General features: G+C 43.6%; 3 protein-coding genes across 4 annotated transcripts; 2 read left to right on the top strand and 1 right to left on the bottom strand.

Moving 5' to 3' along the window:
- The first annotated feature begins 726 nt into the window (after positions 1-726).
- LOC115670468 (ubiquitin-activating enzyme E1 1-like) lies at positions 727-8,804 on the top strand. 2 transcript variants are annotated; one of them, XM_030591756.2, is made up of 7 exons: positions 727-782; positions 1,092-1,534; positions 2,257-2,474; positions 5,381-6,175; positions 6,492-7,360; positions 7,458-7,890; positions 8,045-8,804. In XM_030591756.2, exons 2-7 carry the CDS (start codon positions 1,105-1,107, stop codon positions 8,639-8,641), a joined length of 3,342 nt encoding a protein of 1,113 aa, XP_030447616.2. In that variant the 5' UTR covers positions 727-782; positions 1,092-1,104; the 3' UTR covers positions 8,642-8,804. The 2 variants fall into 2 exon arrangements, with proteins under 2 accessions (XP_030447616.2, XP_056175854.1); XM_056319879.1 differs by lacking the exon at positions 727-782 and having other exon boundaries at positions 828-1,534.
- A 1,354-nt stretch (positions 8,805-10,158) lies between these two features.
- Positions 10,159-11,737, top strand: LOC115670132 (uncharacterized protein At5g39865-like). The gene has a single exon (XM_056319925.1). The coding sequence runs from the start codon at positions 10,445-10,447 to the stop codon at positions 11,207-11,209; it is 765 nt and encodes a 254-aa protein (XP_056175900.1). The 5' UTR covers positions 10,159-10,444; the 3' UTR covers positions 11,210-11,737.
- Positions 11,738-13,466: 1,729 nt separating this feature from the next.
- Positions 13,467-18,282, bottom strand: LOC115670333 (ethylene-overproduction protein 1-like). Its single transcript, XM_030591592.2, has 4 exons — positions 15,978-18,282; positions 15,301-15,592; positions 14,907-15,216; positions 13,467-14,228 (listed from the first exon to the last, which is right to left on the bottom strand). Exons 1-4 carry the CDS (start codon positions 17,960-17,962, stop codon positions 13,996-13,998), a joined length of 2,820 nt encoding a protein of 939 aa, XP_030447452.2. The 5' UTR covers positions 17,963-18,282; the 3' UTR covers positions 13,467-13,995.
- Positions 18,283-25,072: the final 6,790 nt, after the last annotated feature.

Raw genomic sequence — 25,072 nt, forward strand, 5'->3', positions numbered from 1 at the left:
GTCCAAAGCATCGTTTCTTTGCTTAGGCCGCTGTCAATTGAAAAGGATGGATTTCGAGTTGGCAAAAGCAATTGCGTTTATTATGATCATACGTCCCTACTTATATCGTGTCTTTTTTTTTTTTTTTTTGTGTATTACTAAACTTCAAAGCTTTTTCTAGGTAGAGCTTGGTGGGCCCTTAATAAGCCCACCCAACAAAACCCCATAAACCTATGAGTCCGTCCCCCTGGTCTAGAGGAAGGGAGTTTTGAACTCCTCACCTCTCCATTCTCCGTGTGAGAATAGTGGCCACTGATAAAGGTCTTAAAATCACGTGGATCAATATCATTCGATCAATGATTCGGATGAATTCGGTCTACGTGATTTACAGACGAACCTTGAGATGACCAAATAGCAACGGCGCAAATGGAAAATTTTCCGCAAAACCGTTGCCGGGGTCGAGAATCCGATCAAGGAAGCCCGACCCGATTCCGGCTCCGCGGGCATCTCGAAGTCGGGTTCCCAAAACGTCGTCGACTTCAGCTTTCCGAGATGCCCGCCCGCCCCGCCACGTCACGCCGTTCTCCCGAGAAAAATCTGTCAGCAGCAGAGAAGAGAAGAGAAGAGAAGAGAAGAGACGAGAAAGAAGCTCAAAAACAAAAGCAAAAACCACCTCCACCTCCTCCTCCTCTTCCTCCTCCTCGCTGTACATATAGAAGAGACGGTACAACCACCCATCGTCCATCGTCTCTCTTTTCTCTCTCCATTCTTCCTCCATTCCTCCGTCCTCACCGCCGTCACCGGTACGTCTCCCCCCTCGCTCTAAGATTAATCCCCGCTGCTTCAATCGCGATCAATCTCTGCCTCGCTGCGCTGCGCTTCGCTTCGCTTCGCTTCGGCCGTCGAGGATCGGAATCCGTCATGCCCAGGCTCAGCTCGACGGTGGTCAGGCTGTGCTTCGCGGCGGCCCTGGCGCCGATCCTGCTCGGCCTAGCTCTCGAGCGCGCCTGCGATTTCCGCTTCCATCGCGTGCGAGTCTTTGTGTCTTCAGAATCGTGGTCGTGGTCGTTGTCGTTGACGGTGTGCGTGGGGTTTTGTGGCCTGTTCACCAGCTTGCTGCACTTTATGCTTCCTAGAAAGCGAGCGGGCGAAGGCGAAGGCGAAGGCGAAGGCGAAGGCGAAGGCGAAGGAGCGGTCGTCGGAGGCGGAGGAGCGGAGGGAGTCGACAGCAGCGGCGGCGGCGGCGGCGCTCCGTCCTCGGGCGTCTCCATCCTCAAGAAGAGCCGCTTCGGACCTCCCGACCTGACGGCGGCGGAGAACAGCAAGAGCAACGTCAACGGCGTTAGCGGCGGCGGCGGCGGCAGCGAGCGAGCGAGCAGCAGCAGCAACACCAGCAGGGAGGCGCCGATCATGGCTTTGGGGGACTCGATGCCGACGGACATCGACGAGGATCTGCACAGCCGGCAGCTCGCGGTGTACGGACGCGAGACTATGCGGCGGCTCTTCGCTTCCAATGTCCTGGTCTCAGGGATGCAAGGCCTTGGCGTCGAGATTGGTATGTATGTATGAGCTGAACCAGATAGTTACCGTCCTTTTATAGCGTGTGTGTGATTCTATTGAATTCAGCATTTCGTTATCTTCTATTGAAGGCCGCATCCGGTAATTGTGATGCTTGAAGTTTTTTTGTCTCATTCTGGACCATTAGTTTCAGCGTTGTCAGTCATCGCCCTACTAATTTTTTGTAATGCATATTTATACTTGCGTCTGCTCTCATTTTCTACCTCTTTCTTCTCTGCAGCATATTGGAATTTCTGGAGAATTAGCCCTATAGATTATAAATTAACAGTAACTTCTACTTCGACATCACTGTTTTGTCGCTTGTTCTGCTTTTGGTGAATGTTCGATTCCTTGTCCTTTCACCGAGGTTTACATTCTGAACAGCTTCAAGTGTAGTAGAAGGTCCATAGAAAACTTCAAATTCTGTTTGGCCAAAAGAAGAGAAAAGGATGAATTTGGTTCTGTATGAGAACAATCTGACTTGCTTCTTTTGAAATTTCATTGGGGCATCTTTTATTACAGCGGTTGTTGGTAATGTGACCTACTAACCGTGTTATCTTTGCCCGTAGAGTATGCCTCCATTTGACTGCGTCTTAAGTATGCTACGGCTCGGTCATTCCATCCCGCTCTTATTGTTTGTTAGTGTTGCATGGTAATGTGATACATATAGTCGAGCTGGACATGATTTTTGTTTCTTAAACTTAACTTTCACTCATGCAGCAAAGAATCTTGTTCTTGCTGGTGTCAAGTCAGTGACCTTACATGATGAAGGTGTGGTGGAACTGTGGGATTTGTCAGGCAATTTTCTCTTTTCAGAAGCTGATGTTGGTAAAAACAGGGCACTTGCCTCAGTACAGAAACTGCAAGAGCTCAATAACGCAGTGGTTGTCACTACTCTTACAACAAAACTGACAAAAGAGCGTCTTTCTGACTTCCAGGTAATCTACATGTCTCTTTGGTTGAAAGTTTTTCCCTGAAAAGGATGTTACTTGGCCATTTTTTTGCGATGATTGCGACTTATTTTATCAAGCTCTCAGGATGATTGCCCATGGTGAGGGTGTAGTTATGAATAATGAAATATACTGAAATCCCTGGTTTCTGAAAAGTCAATTCTTTTTTCTCTAAAAAGTTTACTTGGCCATTTGTTTGCTATGACTGCGATTTATTTTATCAAGCTGTCACGATGACTGTACATGGTCAGGGTAGAATTACGAACTATAAAAAAATGTTCGAACCCATGGTTTTTGAGATTTTTCTTTGCAACCAATCCTAAACATGGATCAAGGAGAAATGAGCATGCTAGGCTATTGATGGTTGGAGCTTCTTAGTAGTCATACCTGACAATTAGATTAGTTATATCCATTGTGCTAATATTAAAATGAGCTACATCGAGGTAAGAAGAGGTTATTTTTAGCCAACGTTACTGGCAAGGAATTGGTGGTTTCCTTGCTATTATTGAGGGGCTACGAGTTTAGGCAACGCTTCAATAATTTATTAGGTCAACTTAAGCATTGCTGTGTCCTTCAACGAGTATAATTCTTGGCAAGAGTGTTGATAGTGTCTTAAAGCAAAAAAGTGAGCATCTTATTGTAACACTACCACAAGTAGTTTGTGTAATTCACTGGTACTTACTATCAGTAACATCTGATGTAGTAACGTTTAACTGGGATCACATGAAGTAACAACAACTTAAGCTTTATGCAACTGAGGTTGACAATATAATCCTGTTAAACCATTGTGCTCGATCAAGCTCTAAATGCTCCATCTCTTTCCTTATCGTCATGTCCTTCTTCACCTTTCATGCCTCTTCTAAATTACGTCTCCATCTCCCGACCATCTGTCTAAAGGAGCATCCGAAGGTCTTCGTCAAACACAACCAAACAATTCAAACGAGCTTCACTCGTTTGATTCTCAATTGGATCACATACCATACAAATAAAACCCTATCGTTCTGTTCATAGAAGATAGGTAGATGGAAGATTGGTGATTAAAAAGTGAGCATCTTTTGTGTTATGGCTTCTCTCTTCTCTCTAAGGGCTTTTGCTCTCGAGAGATATCGATAGAACCTGAAATAGATACTAGGACATACAGAACTAGTCTGTGTAGTTGATTTTGGAATGTAATAGATGGAAGATTGGTGATACAAAAGTAAGAGTCTTTTTTATCGTAACTTTTCTATTCTCTCTAGACGCCTTTGTCCTTGAGAAAGTTCAATAGAGCCTGAAATTGATACTCGAACATTAATAACTGGTCTCTGTAGTTTACACAATAAATTGTATGAGGTGCTTGGTGGTTATTTTGGAAAGTAGTTTTTGCTTTCAAAAATCTACAGCAGAGAGATTGAAGGTTTCAAAATACATGTTTTTGTAACTTCTCCTGTTCTAGGCTTCTAGCTTCTAGCTTCTATGTATAAAAGTTTCTCTATGTTTTCGTTAGTTTTAGGGTACAAGAATGTTTAGCGATGAAGAAATAAGTTGAGTAATAAATCATGTGCAAAACACTTGATTTATTAATCATTACAACACTTTGAGAAATCTCCCCGTTGTAGCTATGGTTACAACGTACTATAGCACAAGAAAATGCAAAAGTTGTGTGTATAGTGCCAAGGACCAGGAAATAAAGCCATGCCAAACAGATATGATGTTTTAAGTTCTGATGTATTACCCTCTGTTGTTGAATAACATATCTGCTTTGCATTTTGTGAAGGCATGGGAAGTCCATGTATAGATCGTAAGTTATATCGCTAACTGACCGGTGAAGAAGTGTACTCCCGATAATATATCAGATGGCCCGTGTGATTTGTTGCTGAGGACATGATATTTGCAGTCTTTGGCGAGATTGTTCCCTAGTTTCTTGGATATTTACTTTGGTTGGTGGATTGAAGAAAAAAGGGACTTTGGACTTAATGCACTTGTTCTATTGAATTTTGATGTGAGCTTGTTTCATGGTCATTACTTCTTGTAAATTGATAGTTTAAGGGTTCGAAGACGTGTGATGCATGTTGTGACATAGAGTGGGGGAGAAATTTTTTTCCTTGCTTGCTCTTTTTATGAGGAGATGAAGTTAATAGGGGACTCCACTTTTACTGTGCCTCAATTTACAATTTAAAGGTGTCTTCCTTTCCTAATTGAACTTCCAGCAAAGAACTCACTCCGTCAATGTGAGTGGGTACTTGGAATTGAAAAAATGAATTCTGCTCCATCTTTGGAGAGAGATAGAGGACTCATGGAGGTCAACCTAACTGGGCAACCATACTCTAGTTTGCTCACTAGACTTCAATTTATTCAGATAGGACCATTCATTTTATTGGTGAAATAGATACATCAGTCTCCAATTCAACATGAACCCTTTTCTTAAACCTTTGCTCAATTTTTATCTGCATGTCTGATAAATTGATCGGACAGCATCGAGTTGTACTTATGCACATGGATGATTTGCGCAGATTCAACGGAAGGGAAAGTTGTTTGAACTGCTGTATTTAAATTGCTCGGCATATGTGTGGCTGATGAGGGCCTTGCGTTATCTTTTTCTCTGGAGTCTGATGACAACATTGATGATATTATTCAATTTGATTGGCTCCTCTACCTTTATTTATTTGTAGATTTTTAGATTTATGCCTTGTATTCTCTCTATTCTCGAGATAAATCCCTGCGATAAACTGCTGTTGATTCTTATTAAAACAAAGTTTAGGGGAGTGACAATTCAGGCAAACTGATAATGCCTAGCAAAACACCTGGGGATACTGAGTAGACAATTGTAGACTTTGAAAACTATAGCATGCAATGTGAATGTAATTTGTAATTGATGAAAGCTAATGTGTCTGTTTTATTTGTGGGTGATGTAGGTTGTTGTATTTACAGATATTGATCTTCAGAAAGCCATCGAGTTCGATGATTATTGCCATACTCATCAACCTCCTATCTCTTTCATAAAAGCTGAAGTTAGAGGCCTTTTTGGCTCTGTTTTCTGTGATTTTGGACCAGAGTTCACAGTCTTTGATGTCGACGGAGAGGAACCCCATACAGGCATAATTGCATCCATCAGCAATGACAATCCTGCCCTAGTGTCATGTGTAGATGATGAAAGGCTTGAATTTCAAGATGGCGACGTTGTTGTATTCTCTGAAGTTCATGGGATGACTGAATTGAATGATGGAAAGCCAAGGAAGATCAAGAGTGCCAGGCCTTATTCTTTTATTCTCGAGGAAGATACCACGAATTATGGAGCTTATGAGAAAGGTGGCATAGTAACCCAAGTGAAACTGCCTAAAGTACTGAAGTTTAAGCCCCTTAAAGAAGCTATAAAAGATCCCGGTGATTTTCTTTTGAGTGACTTTTCCAAGTTTGATCGTCCTCCTCTCCTCCATTTGGCATTTCTAGCTCTTGATAAGTTTGTGTCAGAGTTTGGGCGTTACCCTGTCGCTGGCTCAGAAGAGGATGCTCAGAGGCTTGTAACTGTTGCCAGCAGTATAAATGAGAGCTTGGGAGATGGGAAATTGGAAGATATCAATCCAAAACTTCTGCAGCACTTTGCTTTTGGTTCTAGGGCAGTTTTAAATCCAATGGCTGCCATGTTTGGGGGAATTGTGGGTCAGGAGGTTGTAAAGGCATGCTCAGGGAAGTTCCAGCCACTCGTTCAGGTAAAGCCTTCTCACTCGCTGCATGAATCTGTGAATTAAAATTTGTGCTCTTACTTCCCTTTCTGTTGAATGGTTCCTGAATGATCATATTTTGAGCTTCATTTCATTAAGGTGATTGAGTTTTTATGAGTTCATTTCCCATGAAAACACAGTCCATTGTCTGGAAGTCCATATTTATGGACCTTTCAGATTTTTACCAATTTGATAGGTGTGTTTTTTCCCTTTTAACACACAGACAGTATTAGTGGATTTGGCTATTGTCAAGATGCAGAAGTCTGACTACTTATTGCCATGATTGCTCTTTTAACCTTTGCAGTTTTTCTACTTTGATTCGGTGGAATCATTGCCAACGGAACCACTGGATCTTGATGATCTTCAACCTCGGAATAGCCGATATGATGCACAGGTTTCCGTGTTTGGGTCCAAGCTGCAAAAGAAAATGGCAGATGCTAAAGTTTTTCTAGTAGGATCTGGTGCGTTGGGTTGTGAATTCCTAAAGAATATTGCCCTCATGGGCGTTTCATGTGGCAAGCATGGGAAGCTGACCGTCACCGATGATGATGTAATTGAGAAGAGCAATCTCAGCAGACAGTTCCTGTTTCGTGATTGGAATATTGGGCAGGCCAAATCTACTGTTGCTGTCTCAGCTGCAACATCAATAAATCCTCGCCTTAATGTTGAAGCTCTGCAGAATCGTGTTGGGCCAGAAACAGAGAATGTTTTTGATGACACTTTCTGGGAAAATCTGAGTGTTGTGATCAATGCACTAGACAATGTCAATGCTAGGCTTTATGTTGATCAAAGGTGCTTATATTTCCAGAAACCACTTCTCGAGTCAGGAACGCTTGGTGCCAAATGCAACACTCAAATGGTTATTCCTCATCTCACTGAAAATTATGGTGCCTCAAGAGACCCTCCAGAGAAACAAGCACCAATGTGCACTGTGCACTCTTTTCCACATAATATTGACCATTGTCTGACCTGGGCTCGATCCGAGTTTGAGGGTTTGCTTGAGAAGACTCCAGCTGAAGTGAATGCTTATTTGGTTAACCCAGTGGAGTATAAAAAGGCAATGATCAATGCTGGTGATGCACAGGCGAGGGACACTTTGGAACATGTACTTGAGTGCCTTGACAAGGAAAGATGCAAGACATTTGAAGAGTGCATCTCCTGGGCTCGTCTGAAGTACTCTTTTTTCACATTCATTGCGATCGTTTTTCATACCAATACCTAGAAAGCTTACATTAGGTTTGTGACTGACCTGTTGCTTCTTCTGTACCAGGTTTGAAGATTATTTCACTAATCGCGTGAAGCAGTTGATATATACATTTCCTGAAAATGCTTTAACCAGCACTGGAGCTCCTTTCTGGTCTGCACCTAAGCGTTTCCCTCGTCCACTTGAGTTCTCGGTCTCTGATCCTGGGCACCTTCATTTTGTTATGGCGGCATCGATACTGAGAGCAGAGACCTTTGGGATCCGAGTTCCTGACTGGGCTAAAAACCCTAAGAAAGCGGCTGAAGCTGTTGATGAAGTGATAGTTCCGGGCTTTCAGCCAAAGGAAAATGCAAATATCGTGACAGATGAGAAGGCGACCAGTGTCTCTGTGGCATCTATTGACGACGCGGCGGTTATTAATGACCTTATTACGAGATTAGAGCGCTGCCGCACGAACCTTCCTCCAGGTTTTAGAATGAAACCCATACAGTTTGAGAAGGTGCGTAGGAGTCACTCTTTTCATATGCGTGCCGTTTTATTTGGCTAAACTCCTATTCTTGGAATGGTTCTATGAATTCGATGATTTCTTTCATATATTTACTTTCCTTTTAGTCAAAGCCCTCAACAGATATTGCACTTTCTGTCATGTACAGGATGATGATACAAACTATCACATGGACCTGATAGCGGCATTAGCCAACATGAGGGCTAGGAACTACAGCATTCCAGAAGTGGACAAGCTTAAAGCAAAGTTTATTGCTGGACGAATCATCCCAGCCATCGCAACTGCGACTGCAATGGCCACTGGACTTGTCTGTCTGGAGCTGTACAAGGTTCTCGATGGAGGGCACAAGTTGGAGGACTACCGCAACACTTTTGCTAACTTGGCACTTCCACTATTCTCCATGGCTGAGCCGGTCCCACCCAAAGCCGTGAAACACCGTGATATGACCTGGACTGTTTGGGATAGGTGGATCGTCGAGAACAACCCGACTTTGAGGGAGCTTATGCAGTGGCTTGAAGATAGGGGCCTTAGTGCCTATAGCATTTCTTGCGGAAGTTGCTTGCTGTACAATAGTATGTTCCCTAGGCACCAGGAGCGAATGGACAGGAAAGTTGCGGATCTGGCTAAAGAAGTAGCAAAGTTGGAAGTCCCTCCGTACCGTCGCCATGTGGATGTCGTAGTGGCGTGTGAGGACGACGGGGGCAATGACATTGATATCCCTCAAATATCGATTTACTTCCGTTAGGCTTTGTTCTATCCTCATCATGTCTTAGGGCGGTCCGAGGGCGGCTTTGACTTGATTTAAAAATTTTTCTGGTCGAGTATACGGGGTGTTCCCCAAAATATTTTAGGGTATGACAAGAGTAAGTCACATACATTTAATACTGATATGAACCATTTGAGCACAATGTCGATGTTGCGTCATTTGCGAGTCTCGGCGCTTGCTGTTTTTTAGTGGTATTTTCCCCCTTAACCAGGATGTTGCTCGATACCCAGCTTAAATCTGGGTTCGAAAGGCAGAATCTCAGAAGCTGCATATCCAATGCGCACTATTTGCCTGGTCCGATTTGTGAAATGCTTTAAGAGCAGGAAACGGGCAAGGCCGAAGACCGGCTGATGCTACAAGAGTGGCAGGTTTCAATTCGATCATGGATTTTCTACGTGGGGAAGTGATGAGAATCGAATCCTTTTAATGGAATACGATGCTTTTATTTGGGGGTGCATCATGGAATGGACGAGTCTCTTCTGTTCCAGGTTCCCACCCGGGCAGAGAGCATGTGGTTTTTGAGGCTTTAATCCTCCTCCACCGCTTTTTAGACTCCTCCGCTCTCCTTCTGGTACACTGAGGCATGTGGCCCTTTTCAGAATCCCACTCAACTCTGTTATCTCCTTCAAAGCTTTTGAAGGCTTTCGCTTTACTTTTTGCGTGAGTTCACTCATGCCGGACTGTCAAGAAAACAAAAAACATCCCTCGACAGTAGTAATTAGCGGTCCCCCCCCCAACAATTTCACGTTGTGGCCTTTTCTCCTCCTCTCACCGCTCTGGTGCGGTTCGACCGCCTCTTCAAATTGCTCGTAGAGATGCCTGTGTCGTTGTGCACACCAAACTCCGAGAGGGTATGAAAACATTTACGTGCCGACCGCCCCCATCTCCGAATCTCGCATGCCCCCCTCCTGTGAATGTGTCGGACTCTTGATTTCCATTGCGATAGGGATGTCTTCCCGTCCTAAGAACCTCGTGCTGAACCGTACGTGGGGATGAAGTTGCTTATATGAAGATGAGGTAGGGCCAGTTACATGCAAGTGGTCCCCCCCGCCCGTTCACGATCCTATTTTTCACCTTCTTTTTAAGTCGCAAATGGGAAAAATTATTTCAAGATTAATCTTCCACCTTCGAAAATGCGACCGCTAATTCTGCCGCCAGGACCAAGGCATCCCCGATCGCAGTAGCAGTTAGCAGTACAGTACTCTACATCTTGCAAGGAAATAATGATACAGACATTCAACCGGGTTGTTAAAGTAAAGGAAAAAGAACTAGGGCAAAATTGACCTTTGATTTTGGAAGCGAATTAGGACCACTGATCTATAATTAGGCGCGATCATCCCATCCATCACATTAACCTCTCATCTTCCTTTATCCCCCCCGCCCACTATCCATTTTAATAACCTCAATTTAAGATAAATTTTAAAAAAAATTAAATGAAAAAAAATGAATAAAGAGAAAAGAAGAGAGAAAAAGCAAATTTTAACCCCAACCCTTCCCCTCTCTCTCTCTCTCAACTACCTTAACCGACCTCTCCAAAAATCTGCACCATTCTCTCCCTCCCTCCCTCCATTCCTCCGCATGCCTTCCCTTCAAGCAACCAAAACTTTCATCAATCTCTCCCCCTCTAACCATCGCCATTTTCACCCCGCCCTCCCACCAACGTCCGTCCGTCCGTCCGTAGCTAGCTCCCACCTCCCCGACCACCTCGTCCAATTCCGTTCCGGGGAAGATCCGTAAAGAGAGAGTTAAGAGAAAATAGGAAAGATTCTACCTCCGCCCTCGATGTGGCGGCCGTGGGCCAAATCGACGGTCAAAGCTCGCGGCCCCCCATCCTCACCGTCGTCATCGCCGTCCTCCTCCTCCGGCATCTTCTCATGCACCACCTTCAAGGACATCCAAGCCCTCTGCGCCGAGCCTTCCTCCCCTCTTCTCTCCCCCCGGAACCGCCCCATCCTCCTCCGTCCCACCTTCGCCGCCACCTCTTCTCTCCTTCGCTCCCGCTCCGTCCCCCCGCCCGAACCCGAACCCGAACACGTCAAGGCGCAGCCCGTCCCGATCCCCGGGGCCGCCGACGGCAACCGCATTGTCGTCTACTTCACCAGCCTGCGCGTGGTGAGGTCGACCTTCGAGGACTGCAAGGCCGTCCGATCCATCCTGCGCGGCTTCTGCGTGAGGATCGACGAGCGGGACCTGTCGATGGACTCCGGCTTCCTGGCGGAGCTCCAGGGGATCCTCGGCCACGGCGGCGGCGGCGGCCAGCGGGGGAAGCTGGCGCTGCCGCGGGTGTTCATCGGCGGCCGGTACGTCGGCGGCGCCGAGGAGATACGTCAGCTGCACGAGATCGGGGAGCTGAAGAAGCTGGTGGAGGGCGCGCCGCCGGCGGAGCCCGGCGTCTGCGGCGCCTGCGGCGGGTACCGGTTCGTCCTGTGCGGGGAGTGCGACGGCAGCCACAAGCTCTACGCCGAGAAGACCGGATTCCGGAGCTGCACGGCCTGCAACGAGAACGGCCTCGTCAAGTGCCCCTCTTGTACATCCGCGCCGCTCTAATTATCCGGCACCGTTTTGCTAAATCAAATCGATCATACAATGGCGTGACGACATCGACATGCTGACGGCCATCACAAGTACCATGTGAACGCATTTGATGTGATTGGTTATCTTAATACCATGGTGCCCTGCTAATTGTAAGTTTTCTTTTGTTTGGACCCTCCTCTTTTAGATTTGATTTTCCATTAGCTTTTCTAATTGCTGAGAAAATTTTTCCTTTTCTGTTTTTTGCTCATAATTAATGGGGAAACAAGCATAGGCCCAATAAATAAGTGGGAAGCATAAGCATAGTACCCCCATTGGGCCATTACCATATGGAGGGGATGGTGGGATGAACAAAAGTCAAGCTGACTTTTTGACCTTTTTGGTTTTAGTGTCCGTTCCCTTTTCTTATTGTCCTGTACGGGGAAAGTAGCGACAACCTGTGACGGGAGAGGTAGGACTACAACATGCCATGTTCTTCGTTTCACATGGCCTTGTAACATATGTAATAGCGATTGATGTTATGAGATTTTCAAGTGCTGTGAAGTTTCCTGTGGCTCGCTTTCGATAGATGCACATCTTTCGATCTTGTTGTTGTTGCTGTTGTTTCGGTCGTCGAATGTCGACCCCCTTCGAATTCATCGACAGAAAAATCCACGGGTGCCCTGAAAACCGAGTTGGTCTAATTGGGGTAGTTGTTCCCTGAGTTGAAAACTACTCCGGTTGTGCAGATTCGGAATGACTCTTCGATGACGGAGAGACATTGTTGCTTCGATGAAGGAGAGACATTGTTGCTTAATGTGTTAGATGGGTTTTGTGAAAGAGAGAGTAACTATAAACAAAATCACACCAGATGATGAGTTGGGTGGAAATGACATGAGGTAAGCGACAGATTCAGTAGAAGATGGGATCAGCATCAAATTGGCTGGAATCTATGTGAACTTGTCACCTAGAAGAACAGGAACCATCACTTGCACTGTTTGATCTGATCTTTCTTTTTCAGATCGTGAGTAGAACAAAAAAAAAAAAAAAAAGAATGGTTAAAGCACGTCAACATTGAACGGAAGAGGATAAATATATGTTGATGGGGAGAGCTGAACCGACCGATAGTAATGTCATCTCACCAATGACTATGGTATGGATAGGTTTCCTAAATGGAAAGCACCTATGCAGCCGAACTTGGCATTTGACCTACCTTGCATTCACTTCCTTCATTATGACTTCATAAAGAACGCCTTGACGAAGATGCCAAACTCGCTGCTTTGAATCAAAGAACTGCAACAACACACAGCTATTTCTATCTACAAATTCCTACCAAGTCGCTCAGCACCGCATTCGCCGCTTTATCCTTTGTTTTCGCCAGCCACCGGTACGACGCTGGCCACACTCTCGTCGCCCACAGACCGTTGCCATCACCACGGTGTTGACTGTGTCTTTCCCTCCCTATATTTATCTAAATGATTGTGGCTTCATCAAAGATGATCAAGCCATTCGACCTTGGCTTAATCATCATTGATGATCCCAGATGGAGCCGAAGAGACACTGGGAGTTGGTTCAGCTATTCGAACTTGGCTCCGTCATCATCGACAGACGCAGATGAAGGTAGAGAGACACCGGAGCCAAGGGAGGAAGGAGAGAGAGAGAGAGAGAGCGGCTAATACCCTAAGAGAAGCGCAGATGGTAAGTGATTCGCTTCCGCTATACTATGAGAAAAGCCAACATAACCTCCGAGAGAACACTCTAACAGAGTACGCGAAAAAACATGTTCTTCGGAAGTCAATTTGTGCAAATATATTTGCTAGGTGCCACAATTATTTGACAAGGTTCTTCCGGCTCCCTCTGATCTTTGTTATGTAACTTATGCTCCTCGCTGCAGTTACAAACAGGGCATAAACTCTTCCCATCTGGCTAAAACCCTCCTCACGGTTACAACCAATGCCTCCAACCAGTAGCAAACAAACTAACGTTTTGCATGTAGGAATGTATGATCCTATATGGGGCACCCAATTAGCCACGCCGCGCATGTTGGACCGGCCTAAAAAAGCCGCATATGTATGACATGACAGTGATAAACAAGTCGAGAATGCGTTGGCATGGCACTTAAGCTTTCTTCTCATAAGTGTAGAGTCTGCCTTTCTTGCCACTTATCATGGATGCATCAGAAACCATTCAACTATCAGCAAGGTTAGACCAAAGCCATGAAGTACAGCAACCTGTAACATTGATATCTCGCTCAACAGTCCAACAAGATAAAATTAAGTTCGTTCACGGTTCATCTGCTATGCTGGTCCCTTGTGTATATATATTCTTAATGAATGCATAAGTTAAAATACCGCAACAGAATCAAGTGAGACGACTTTTCCGTGGAAAGTTACAGAATTTTGAGACTCTACTTATGTTTATACACAAGGAATGGAAGAGAAAAGCCTCTATCTAAAAGAGAGAAACATGTATTGGAACTGGATGTACTATTTGAATGAGAAAAATAATCTTATGACGGTAATCAAAATCACAGTCCCGTTCCACTTCTCATCCAGTCGATTCTTGATCCATGCCGGTGGGACCATCATCTGCAGGAGTTAACATTTGTGCAGCACTCTATCCAGCAGGCCTTCACATTTGCCATTCCTTTTCTCTTTGTTCATTCTCTGACTATACCTTCTCACGGACATGGCAAGTTTGCAGCTCCAAGTTGAGTGAATCGCAATTCCAGTGTATCTATCCGTTTTCTTGTCCCTGAGAGACCTTCCTCACAAAATTCAACAATTGAATTTTACTTACCAACAGCTTTTGTATCAAATCAGTCATTTCTTTTGTTCAGTTACTCTGCCTTGTGCTCGATGATAGAGTTCAAGCGTCTCCAGATGGTTTGGATCCAGGCAGAGAGCTGCCTCACAGTCCTGGAGAGCAGAGCTGAAATCTCCCATTGACTCAAAAAATGCTGCTCGAAGATGAAGCATTTGCAAGTCGGGCTTGAATGCTATGGCTCTAGTAAGCTCTTCAACAGCTTCCACTTCTTTCTGGTCATCCATTAGTACTGGTAAAAGAGACACCGTGAAAACAGGCAAAAGTTCAGAACATAAACGAAAGTATTGGAAAGTAAATAGATGTCAGGAATGAATTGAAATAGGGGAATAACAACAGAGAGGTACCATAGAATGTTTGATTACATCCATCAATTGCATACCAATCTCTCTCTCTCTCTCTCTCTCTCTCTCTGTCAGGAATGAATTGAAATAGGGGAATAACAACAGAGAGGTACCATAGAATGTTTGATTACATCCATCAATTGCATACCAATCTCTCTCTCTCTCTCTCTCTCTTCCCTATAGTACCTTTCCCTTTGCTTCTCTTTCCTGAATTCTTCATTGCGACGTATCACACAAAAGACAGAACTTCTTTAACCGCATCAACAATGAAGTGGCCAAAAACTTCAATTTAATTTACTCACCAGTAACATTTGGCAATAATTTGCACATAATGACTATCTTCAAGTAAAGATCCGTAGTGAGTACTGGCAGTGGACTAAATACGAAATAAGACTCACGCTCAGTTCATTTTAAGAGCCTGATTATAATGACAGCAAACATTTAAGTACATTGAAACAATTTACACGAGTAGGTGAGACCTAATCTATCAGACAAAAAGTAGACTATCCCTTTCCATTAGAGTAAACAGCACATTCAAAGCAAACATTCGAGGCCATGGAAAATACCTGCTGCCCTGTATCTGTATGGATAGGTCCTCAGTGGATCCAACCGGGTAGCCATATTAAGATCATGTTGTGCCATGTCACGGTCACAATATTCTGACCGTTTTTCATACGCTGATGCCTTATAGTGTGCCTTATCTATAAGCTGGGTCATTTCATCATATGCAGCTTTCCTTTGACCTTTCAGATGATATAAACGTGACAACCCTTGATGAGCTCTTGTATGCTTAATGTCAAGAGCATTCGTGTAGCAAGTGGCAGCCAATTCAAGTTTGCCACAATCCACATAAATACTTGCTAAATTATTTAATGCCTGCAACAAATTCGAGCCAAACAATCAAAAAAGTTTTCCAAGCAATATAGCCAAGGGTGAGACTGTAGTATTTATAACACTCACTTGTCCTTTCCTCAGACCATCTGAAGGACATCCAAGAGCTTCCTCCAGAAGTCGGATAACATAAGAGGAGGCTTCTGAATCCAAGCTTGTGTCTGCCAGGACATAAGCTTTAAGGAAGAAAGCTTCAAATGATCTTTGAATAGTAATAGACTTCTCAGCCCTCAAGAGAGCTTCTTCACGATTGCCCGTGTCATATAATATCCATCCTTCATATACCAATCTTTCATGCTCAGAGCTCGAATTATTTCGAGCCAATCTCAAGCTCCTCATTGCAGCCTTTTGACTATTCAACCTGTAATAATTATGAAAGCCGTGAATTCTACATCCCTCCAGCTTCTATACGAGCATTAAACAACAGCATGAAGTATAAAAGTGCCCGCTAGACGTTTCTTTTGCCGTAGCTCTAGATGTCACAGACAATAGCGGCTAAAAGAGTACAATTGGACTTGAAAAAACAAAAATGAAAAACTGGAAAACATGCAATAGCTTTCTACTTATTAAATTGCACAAATGGTCACTCTGGAGAGGAATATCGTTTTGCTAACGGGGAGTGTGAAGTTCAACAGAAATCATTACCCAAATTCAAAGGCTAGGCCTTCTCACTCAAAGCGCAACAACACTCATGATAATAATATACGGTGTAGTTTAAAAGGAAGTGAAAAAGAAGGGATGTGTACCGCAAGAGGAGAAGAGACTGCCGAAACCAGAGAAGACTCCTTTTAGGTTCAATATCTAGCATCTGATGTATGACAGCCAAAGAGCCTATGTCATCAACAGAAGACCACCGCTCGTAAAGTTGCATCCAGCATTCAGCCTGGCTTGTTTGCTGAACCTGATGGCTGAGTAAATCTACCAATTGGCCTCCACTAACCTTTGCGTTGAACATCTTGTAATTAGGTTCCAAAGTTAAAAGAGCCCTAACATCTCTCATCGCACTTCCATAATCTTCAAGTGCAATGAAGAACCAAGCACGTAACTCAAGGCAGTCAGGTAAGAACCTAAACCCGATAATTTTGTCAATCTCTAACACGGCTGCTTTAATCTGCTTCTCCTCCACCTTTATCAGAGCTCTGTACTTATAGGGAAATGAGAGCATAGGGTCCAGTCCAGTCGCACTAATCACATCCAACAATTTCTCCCTCCCCACACCATAGAGAGATCGTTCCTGATACATCCAACCAACCATTGTGTTTTCGGAGATGAGAGAGTCGATCATCTTATAAGCTGAATATTGTTGGCCTTGCTTATACTTTGCTCTCGCAATACCAGCTATTGAATAAACATGACCATATTCAGATGCTGCCTCGAAATAATGCTCCGCACCACTATAAATTTTTCTCTCGAGCATCACACAACCCAATTGGTGCAGCGAAAGTGCCTTCTGCCACCTTTCAGTAGAACACTCCTCCAGCCTCTCCAATAACATCACAGTGATGTTGGATACCATACTCTCCTCCATAGCCACTTGGCTCAAGAAATAGTACAGCAAGAATGAAGCATGTCCTGCTTGGGACAGTCTATCTCTACCCTCGGAGCTACATAAAATCTTCATCACACCTGGGTTACGTAGTGACCTCGGGAGCTCACTGAGCAACACCTGCAAACAAGATGCTACGAGAAGATAGGAGGTCTCCTCTAAACCATACTCGATGAGAATCAAGGCATCATCGAGGTTGCTAACATGTGAAGCTAAATAAGCATCACATGCCAATTTCATCTCCTCGCAACAGAATTTATTTGAGAAAGAAAGTAGCTCCAAAACAATCTCAGGACCAAACATGTCCAACCTTTTGGTCCTGCTATATATTTCGACAGCTCGCAATCCCTCAGCAGAGATCCCATTGAGAGAGAAATTAATCTTTGCCTCTTTAGATTCTGCAAAATGACCATATAACATGGCCGTGAATGGAAGGGATAAAGCTGCAAATTTACTTCTAATACAGTGGACCTCCTCATCACCAACACAAAATAGAACATCTTCCTCCTCTTCCTCTACGCTAAAATTCTCATCCCCATCAAGCGTTTGCACATTGTTCAGCGCATTCGTTTTCTCATAATACTGACAAGAGCAGATTGAGCTAGAACCACAACCACACATCAAATTGGACTGTGGACATTCAGACATCCTATCCCCACCTTGAATGGGATGGAAACCCACCAGCTCATCCTCTCTCCTCTCGAACCGCAGCCACGCGTCGAGCACGACCTCGGCGTGCACATCGGTCGCGCCTAGCCGCGCAGCCCGCAGGCACCGCCGGAGCAGCTTCGTGTCGCCGAGGCTCCGCAGCATCGAGTACTGCTCGACGCACAGCGACGCCTTCTCCGACGGAGAGCACCCCTCGAGCCGGCGGTACACGTCGGCCAAGGCCTCCACGAAATCAACCGGCTTGAGGTAAGGCTCGATCGGGGGCTCGATGAGGTCAACCGTGGGGAGTCCATAGGCGAGGAGGAGAGATTGCGCCAACGAAGCAGGCTGCGCCGGTTTCGGCTTCGACCCAATGAACTTGAGGAAGTGCCCGTTCAGCTTGCCCCCGCCGCCCCCTCCTCCGGCGGCGGCGGCGGCGGAGGCATCGCCGGCGGTGGCGGGGTGAGCGGGGTCGGGAGGGTTGATGGCGTGGACCTGGGTGCTCTTGAACCGATCGACGAGCTTAGCGAAGCGCATGTCGCACCGACGGGAGACCAGATTCGGACGGCACCCGGCTCAGCAGGAGGAGCTCCGGACCAGCAGGAGGGGTGAGCTCGGAGCGCTCATTTTTCACCCTGAGAAGAGCAGCTGCTGCTGCTGCAGACAACTTTAGCCGCGGGACTTCGCGCTCGCGCTCCCTCTCTCTCTCTCTCGCTCGCTCGCGCGCTTGCTGCTGCTCTTCTCTTGCTCGGTGAAAATGGCGAGGGAATGCGAGCGGAGAGAGAGAGAGAGAGAGTGACGCCGGAGACAGAGGAGACGGTGGAGTTGATGATTAGTTCCGCTAACTCCTCCTCCGCCTCCTCCGGTTCGGTTCGATGGGTTCGGTCCGACCACCTCGGCCCCTCTCTCATGCAAGATGTGGGCCCCCCCGGTCTCTTCCTCCGATTATTTGCGTTGGTCAACTGCTCCTGTTTCTATATGTGTGTGTATTTCTTCTTTCTTTCTTCTTTTTTTTGTGGGAAGATTTATAGAATATCTTGGCATCACAAATTAATTAAAAGATTAGTTCTAATGAGAAAGCGGTCTCGAATATTATCTGATTCCAATGTTCGAGAAATATACGGAACCTCGACTCTGAAATTGCTTACGATTTGAGGTTTTTTTTCTTCTTTTTTTTGTTGAAGCTAACTTGTCTGGCCTTTTTATCTTTCTCGTTCATAGCTCTCTATAGAATGCGGCATGTGCATGTTTGATGGTTCTCTCGAAATTATATAAGGGCAGCATTCATTGAACATGGAGAGGAACGAGTGCGTGGGATGAAATGTTGAAAGTTGAGAAGAATTGGAATTTGAAGTAGTTATAAAGAGAGGTGAATTGATCGAGTTTTATCCAAAAAGCTCTCTTGAGAAGGCTTGGTTGATTGCTTGAGAAAGTTTTTTCATGTTTTTGGAACGCGGCGAATTTGATTATCTATGTCACAATCAGCATATTCTAGCGGAGAGTCACTTCTTAAATCTCTCCCTTTATGGATAGTATAGGTTAGCGAAAGAAATTACAAGTCAAGTACAGGCTCTCTTTAGGCTTGATATACTTATTCATCATTAAGCTCTTATCCTCTCCACACTTTAGATCTCCCTTTGTCTTTGTTTTGGCGGACGGTCTATTCCATTTCTTCCCAATCAACGAAATAAAGAAAAAAAAATTGAATCTTGACAACCGCTTTTCACCAGGCTAGGCCTCATATTCAAAATAATAACATTTCGTGTACGGCGATCGGATCAGATGAACGAGAATGTCGTGCCCCGAGAAAGCTTCAAAATCTCTTGTAAAACGATGTTGGTAAAAAAATGTGCACATAACTGATTAAGATACGTTATCTCGAACGAGACTATCTTGCATCCGACCCGGAAAAAAAACACAAAAAAATAACGAGACTATCTACAAAGCACCCTTGTGGCTCGTGGATTAGCTCCACCACACGGCAGACAGGTCCGACACTTTATAATTATAAAATTATAAGATTAATCAGATGATTTAGGCGTCCTAATCGCTGGCGGGACCCACCAAAATAATTTGCCGAAGACGAAACGACAATTTGAGATCCATTTATGAATTCCAAGTTGGCTTTTCTGGCGATGCATATGTTAAATCTGACATACACGATAAGCTTTTCCACTGCTTCGAAGCATATGCACATGATGGGACGTGGAGCAATAATCATACATAATATAAAAATGTAAATAAATAAATAAATAAATAGTCGAGACGTACACTCAATGTTGCCTTAGGCTCGGACGGGAGCGCCCGGCAATATTTATTTCCCCCTCCCACCAAATTATTGACAAGTCTTATAATGTCTTCTTCTTCTTTTTTAATTGGACCGTCGTCTCATTGATTGGATAATTAAATGGATTCATCTAATTTTGGGGAAAGTAATATAGTGGGTATAATTGTGCGTGTGTACCCCCGTACAACTTGCAAAAGGCAGGCTAGGGACAAAAGCTCGCCCGCAATCACGTGTCCATAGCCCATATGAGAATTCAATTGGGAACACCGTAGGTACAATTAATTTCAGCAATTGATTTAAAAAAAAATTGTACCTATATGATAAGTTAGGTTAGGGAACACGTATAATTGGCATGTTGGGGTACAAAGACATATCCAACCTTGTACATCTTGTACCTTGTACCCGTGGAAATTTACACCTAATTTGCCCCCTTTGGATTGGACATTTTGTATTTTGAGAGAATCGTTAGTTTCTTTGTCGTGAAAATGAGTAAAAGACAATTTGAATGAGTGAATAGGAATGGGATTTCTCGGGAAAATTGTCCAAAAAGTTATAAAACCTATTACACCTTTGAAAATTCGGTCATAAACTTTTTTATTGTGCCAATTGAATTCTAAATCTTTTTATATTTTGCCAATTGAGTCCATCCAATTAGTTTTTAGCTGGAAATCGTTAACGTGGACGCCGACCGTCCCATGTGGCACGGTTAATGCTGACGCTGACATGGATAATATTTAATAATATTTTCAAAATTTCAATTTTTTTATTTTCCTTTTTTTTTCTTTTCTTCTCTTTCCCTTATTTACTTTTTATTTTACTTTTCTATTGTTTCCTTTATTATTTTTTCCCTCTGCCGGTCTCAAGTGAGGGCAGCCTTCACTAGATCGAGCAAGGGCAGCCCTCGCCTGAGGTCGGCAACCTTGCCTGGCCATCAATGAGGCTTAATGATGGCCGGCGGAGGGAAAAAGAAAAAAGGAAAAAATAAGAGAAAAGGAAAAGAAAAAGAAAACAAGTAAAGAAGGAAATGAAGAAAAAAAGGACAAAAAGTTCGAAAAAATTGTTAAAATATTATTAAAATTATCAACGTCGGTGTCGGTAATGCCATGTACGACGGTCGGCATCCACATTAGTGATTTCTGGCAAAAATTGACCAGATGAACTCAATTGACAAAACGTGAAAATATTTGTGATTAAATCGGTAAAAACGTGATAAATTTAAAATTTTTAGGATAATTTCTCCCTCTACTAGTGTACTAGTGGGACGTAATCATGCTAGCCGACGACAGCTAACCATTGCTACCGCCTTCATTGTCGCCGACATCAATGTTGGCCAATTGCCCCGACAACACCATCTCCCCCTGTTTTTTTTTTTTTTGGTCAGAAATCTCTCCCTGTTTTGAAAGTAGCTTTTTTCACTATATGTTTGGACTTTTAAACTCTTTTTTTTTTGCCCATCCTTAGCCTATTTTAAATATATAACAAATTTCTCAAGTCAACCTTGATGTTCTGCCGAGAGCGCTTTGGGGTAAGTGCATTTTCCCAAAATTCTTTAATTTAAGGTGTATTTGCTCAAAACAAATGACACTTGCATAATTGGATTTTGATTCTTTTTTTTGCAAAGCATCTTTGAAGGAAAAAAAAAAGAAAAAAGAAAAAATGAGTTAGCAGGGCTATTGGGGACTCATCAAGCCTCGCTCGAACAAGTTGCTAGAGGCGAGCATCGACAAGTCTTGCGTGACCTTTGGCGACTCAAGCCTCAAGCCTCAACTTGAGACAGATCCGTGACCCTCCAGATCTTGTTTGAGATAGGTCCACGACCATCGATCCTTGAACTTCAGTGATACTCAACCATTGACTCTCAGCGAGCGTCGACTAGAGATCGTCAACCTAGATCTGGAGAGAGAGCGAGCGTCGACTAGAGATCGTCAACCTAGATCTGGAGAGAGAGAGAGAGAGAGAGAGAGAGAGAGAGAGAGAGAGAGAGAGAGAGAGAGAGAGAGAGAGAATCCTCGTTTAACATAATCAATTCAAGGTTCAACTGTGAACGGATTAGTGAGAAAAAATCTAAACTGCTTTTAGTGTCGGTATCGGCTTCAACACCAGTAATGATGCTAGGCCCAAGATCAACGGGAACAGAAGGAGACCAACGATTAGTGTAGAGTCCACCACCTAAACGACTTTTCGCCTCAAGATCAGTCATTGGAAAACTCTGGCAGCGCAAATACCGTGTAGTTATTAAACGGGCAGGACATGCTCCAACCATTATCATCTTTCGAACATTCAAGTTGCATTTCGGATGCGTTCCTAGCAGGTGAAACATTTATATCTGACTTCTTCAATATATCCCCATGCAAGTATCAGACCTCTTGAGCTAGCCAAATGCGACTGCAGAGCGTCATAACTCGGGGGCAGAACACCATCCAAAAAGGAATGTAGAGGACTCAAATTTTTCTGACTTGGCTTTAGAGAAGTGTATGCTACATTGCATAGTCAGGTAGAGGGATTCTAAGAATTATCCATCATGCGTAACCTACGAATAATTATCCATCACACGTAACTTGCGAAGACAAGATAACGTTAGTAAATGAATGAGAAAGTGATCTCTCAATGAGGCCGCCTCTTGTAATGAAAGCGAGGCGATGATACCTACCCCATGGTCCCTATTTGTGGGTATTTGGTATTTCGCCAAGATTTCATCGTAAGAGGAAACATCATTAAAAGATTAAATTGTGGCTATCAATCAAGCACCCATTCTATTCCAAAAGTTTTATATGCAAAATGTGGCATCAATTTTGAAAGACTGATTTGTGATTTTACTTTTGCAGAAAACGAAGTGATTCTTGTTTTGAAAAATCAATACACAAAAATGTAAATTGAATTTCAATTCCGAAATGAGGACAAAAAAGAATTTCACGAAAAATGTGATTTCAACTTTATACCCCAAAATACCATCTCAACTTGGAAGAATTTCTATACGAAATGTGATTTTAAGCCCATGATTGAAAATTTAGACAAGACCATTTGTTTTGTAGGGCCAAATCAGAGATGTTTGAGATTTATGCTCAACACTCACTATGAAGAGTGATTGCCCGAAATTTTCAATTATAAGCTTAGATCACATAGGGCATTCAATTGATTTCCACGAATTTCCAAAATGAAAATTTCAATTCAAAGTGAACTAATAATGAGAGAAATCATACTTACAATGGGTGATAATCGTTATTTCAAGTCACAAAGACACACAGATGCACTTGTGAGGTTCACTAAAGGATGAGATTCTAAAGGCTAAAGGTCCCCATCCCAAATAGATCAAAAGAATTTTCCCCATTCCGCGCTTGCATCGGACAATCCTCTTTATCACTATTCGAAGATGAGCGGGACCAAAAGGGGATAGCCATGGATCCTTCCCCGCACGGTTTCCACACTTTTAGCACCTCCTATGGATTTCCTAAGGCGATCGGGAATTTAGATCGCCGGTTGTGTGTGCAAAGTATAGTGTTAAAGCAGGTAAAAGCATGCACAAGAGTTGACATCAAAACAACACTTTTATTTTCATTCACATACACTTACACCCCTACACCAACCTACAAAATAAACACGCCAACAATCACTCCACATCTTATAACTCCCAATCTACAAAATCATTTAACATAACGTTAACGGACTTACCTTGGCCTTCACGATGCGCTGCCATAAGACCACGTTAGTTAGCAAACAATCAAATTCATTAGGCTCAAGTCCTGAAGTCCCCAGCGGAATCGCCAAGCTGTCGTGACTTACCCGTCTCGATCGGGCTAGGCCAAGAGGTATTTATCGATGGATATGAATATTAATTGATTCGTTTGAAAGATAAACCAAATAGTTCATTAATCTAAGGACCGAGACACTCCCAAGCCTCATACCTCATGCGACAAGAATAATCTAATTTACGCATTTGATTGGAGTCGCCACTAGTCATGATCGAGGGTCGGCTAGAAACCCTGATCGAGAGGCGAGAGTGTCGTCTCGATATGCACGAAAATCAGAAATTCTAAAATTCGGGGACTTGATTACACTATTGATCTAACTAGTACCCTTTCGGTATCTAAGCTTGAATTTCCGCAAACTAACGTACCGGGTAGCCTATCGAAAAAACTAAGATTTCACCTAACCGTTTTAAAAATAGGAAAAAACAATCAATGTATTAAAAGTGCGCAGCCAGATAATCATAAGAAAATAAACAACCAGCGACCTAATATCATCTCTAGAAAGGAAAAGGCAATCAAAAGCCCTAATGACTTGTCCAAATTTTTGGGAATTTTTTTTAAAGATTTTCACAATTTCTACAAATTTTAAACTAAGTCTAGAATGAAATAAACATTAATATCTAGTGAAATTAAGTCCAAAAAGTGATTTCTTAACATTTCTTGATTTTATGGATTTTTTTCTCAATTTTTTTAAATTTTTTTAATGAATTTTCTGAATTTTTTAATGTTTTTTAATGTTTTTTCAGATTTTTTAATATTTTTTTGGGTTTTTAAACATTTTCAGATTTTTTTGGAATTTTTAATTTTTTAATATTTTTGGAATTTTTGAATATTTTTTTTAATAAAATAAAAGATTCCGGACCGGGTCCCCCGACCCGATCCGACCCGGGATCCCCCTTTTTATTTCTTTTTTGATTTTTTTTATTTTTCTGATTTTTTTGATTTTTTTTATTTTCCCTCCTTTCTTTTTCTATATATATTTTTTTATGTTTTTCCTTCTGGACGTCTTCTCCCCAGAACTTCTTCTTCATGTGTTCTTCACCGAAGGCCCCTTCACGCCCGAGGTTTCACGCTTCCAACTGAGGCCGCGCCGGGATGCCACCGCCGCTCACTCCCCGGCCACCGACGGGCTCCGCCGACGCCGACAGCCCATACAGGGCTCTCATCCTGCCTCCGGTCACCACAGCCGTCGCCGGCTCACCCCTCAACGACCACCAAAACCGCGGCCATCAAATGGCCCATACCAACAGCGGCTTTCTCCCCTTTTGTTTTGCTTTATATAGTCACCAAATCATTCAAACAGCACCCCCCTCAACAAAAAGAAAAAAGTCATACCTACGCACATCAAAGTGAAACGGACTGGAGATTAAGACGGTTAACTCTTGACCATGGGGATCATCGGCGAAGGTGATGCACGGTCGACTCAAGCGGCGCGTGGATCGCGACGAAATCACATGGCAAGCAAAGGAAGCATGGATTCAGTGACAATATTAGAACACCATGTGCATGATAAAGTTTTAGAGTGTCGGTTTTGCAAAAACAGATTCGGAGCTCTCTCGAGCATTTTGTCGAACAGATGGCGTGCGGGTTTAAACCAGAGCTTAACACTGAGAA

This window comes from Syzygium oleosum, unplaced genomic scaffold (assembly GCF_021117445.2).
Source record: "Syzygium oleosum isolate NSW1041296 unplaced genomic scaffold, Sole_v2.1 Sole_v2.19, whole genome shotgun sequence".
Taxonomy (NCBI): Eukaryota; Viridiplantae; Streptophyta; class Magnoliopsida; order Myrtales; family Myrtaceae; genus Syzygium; species Syzygium oleosum.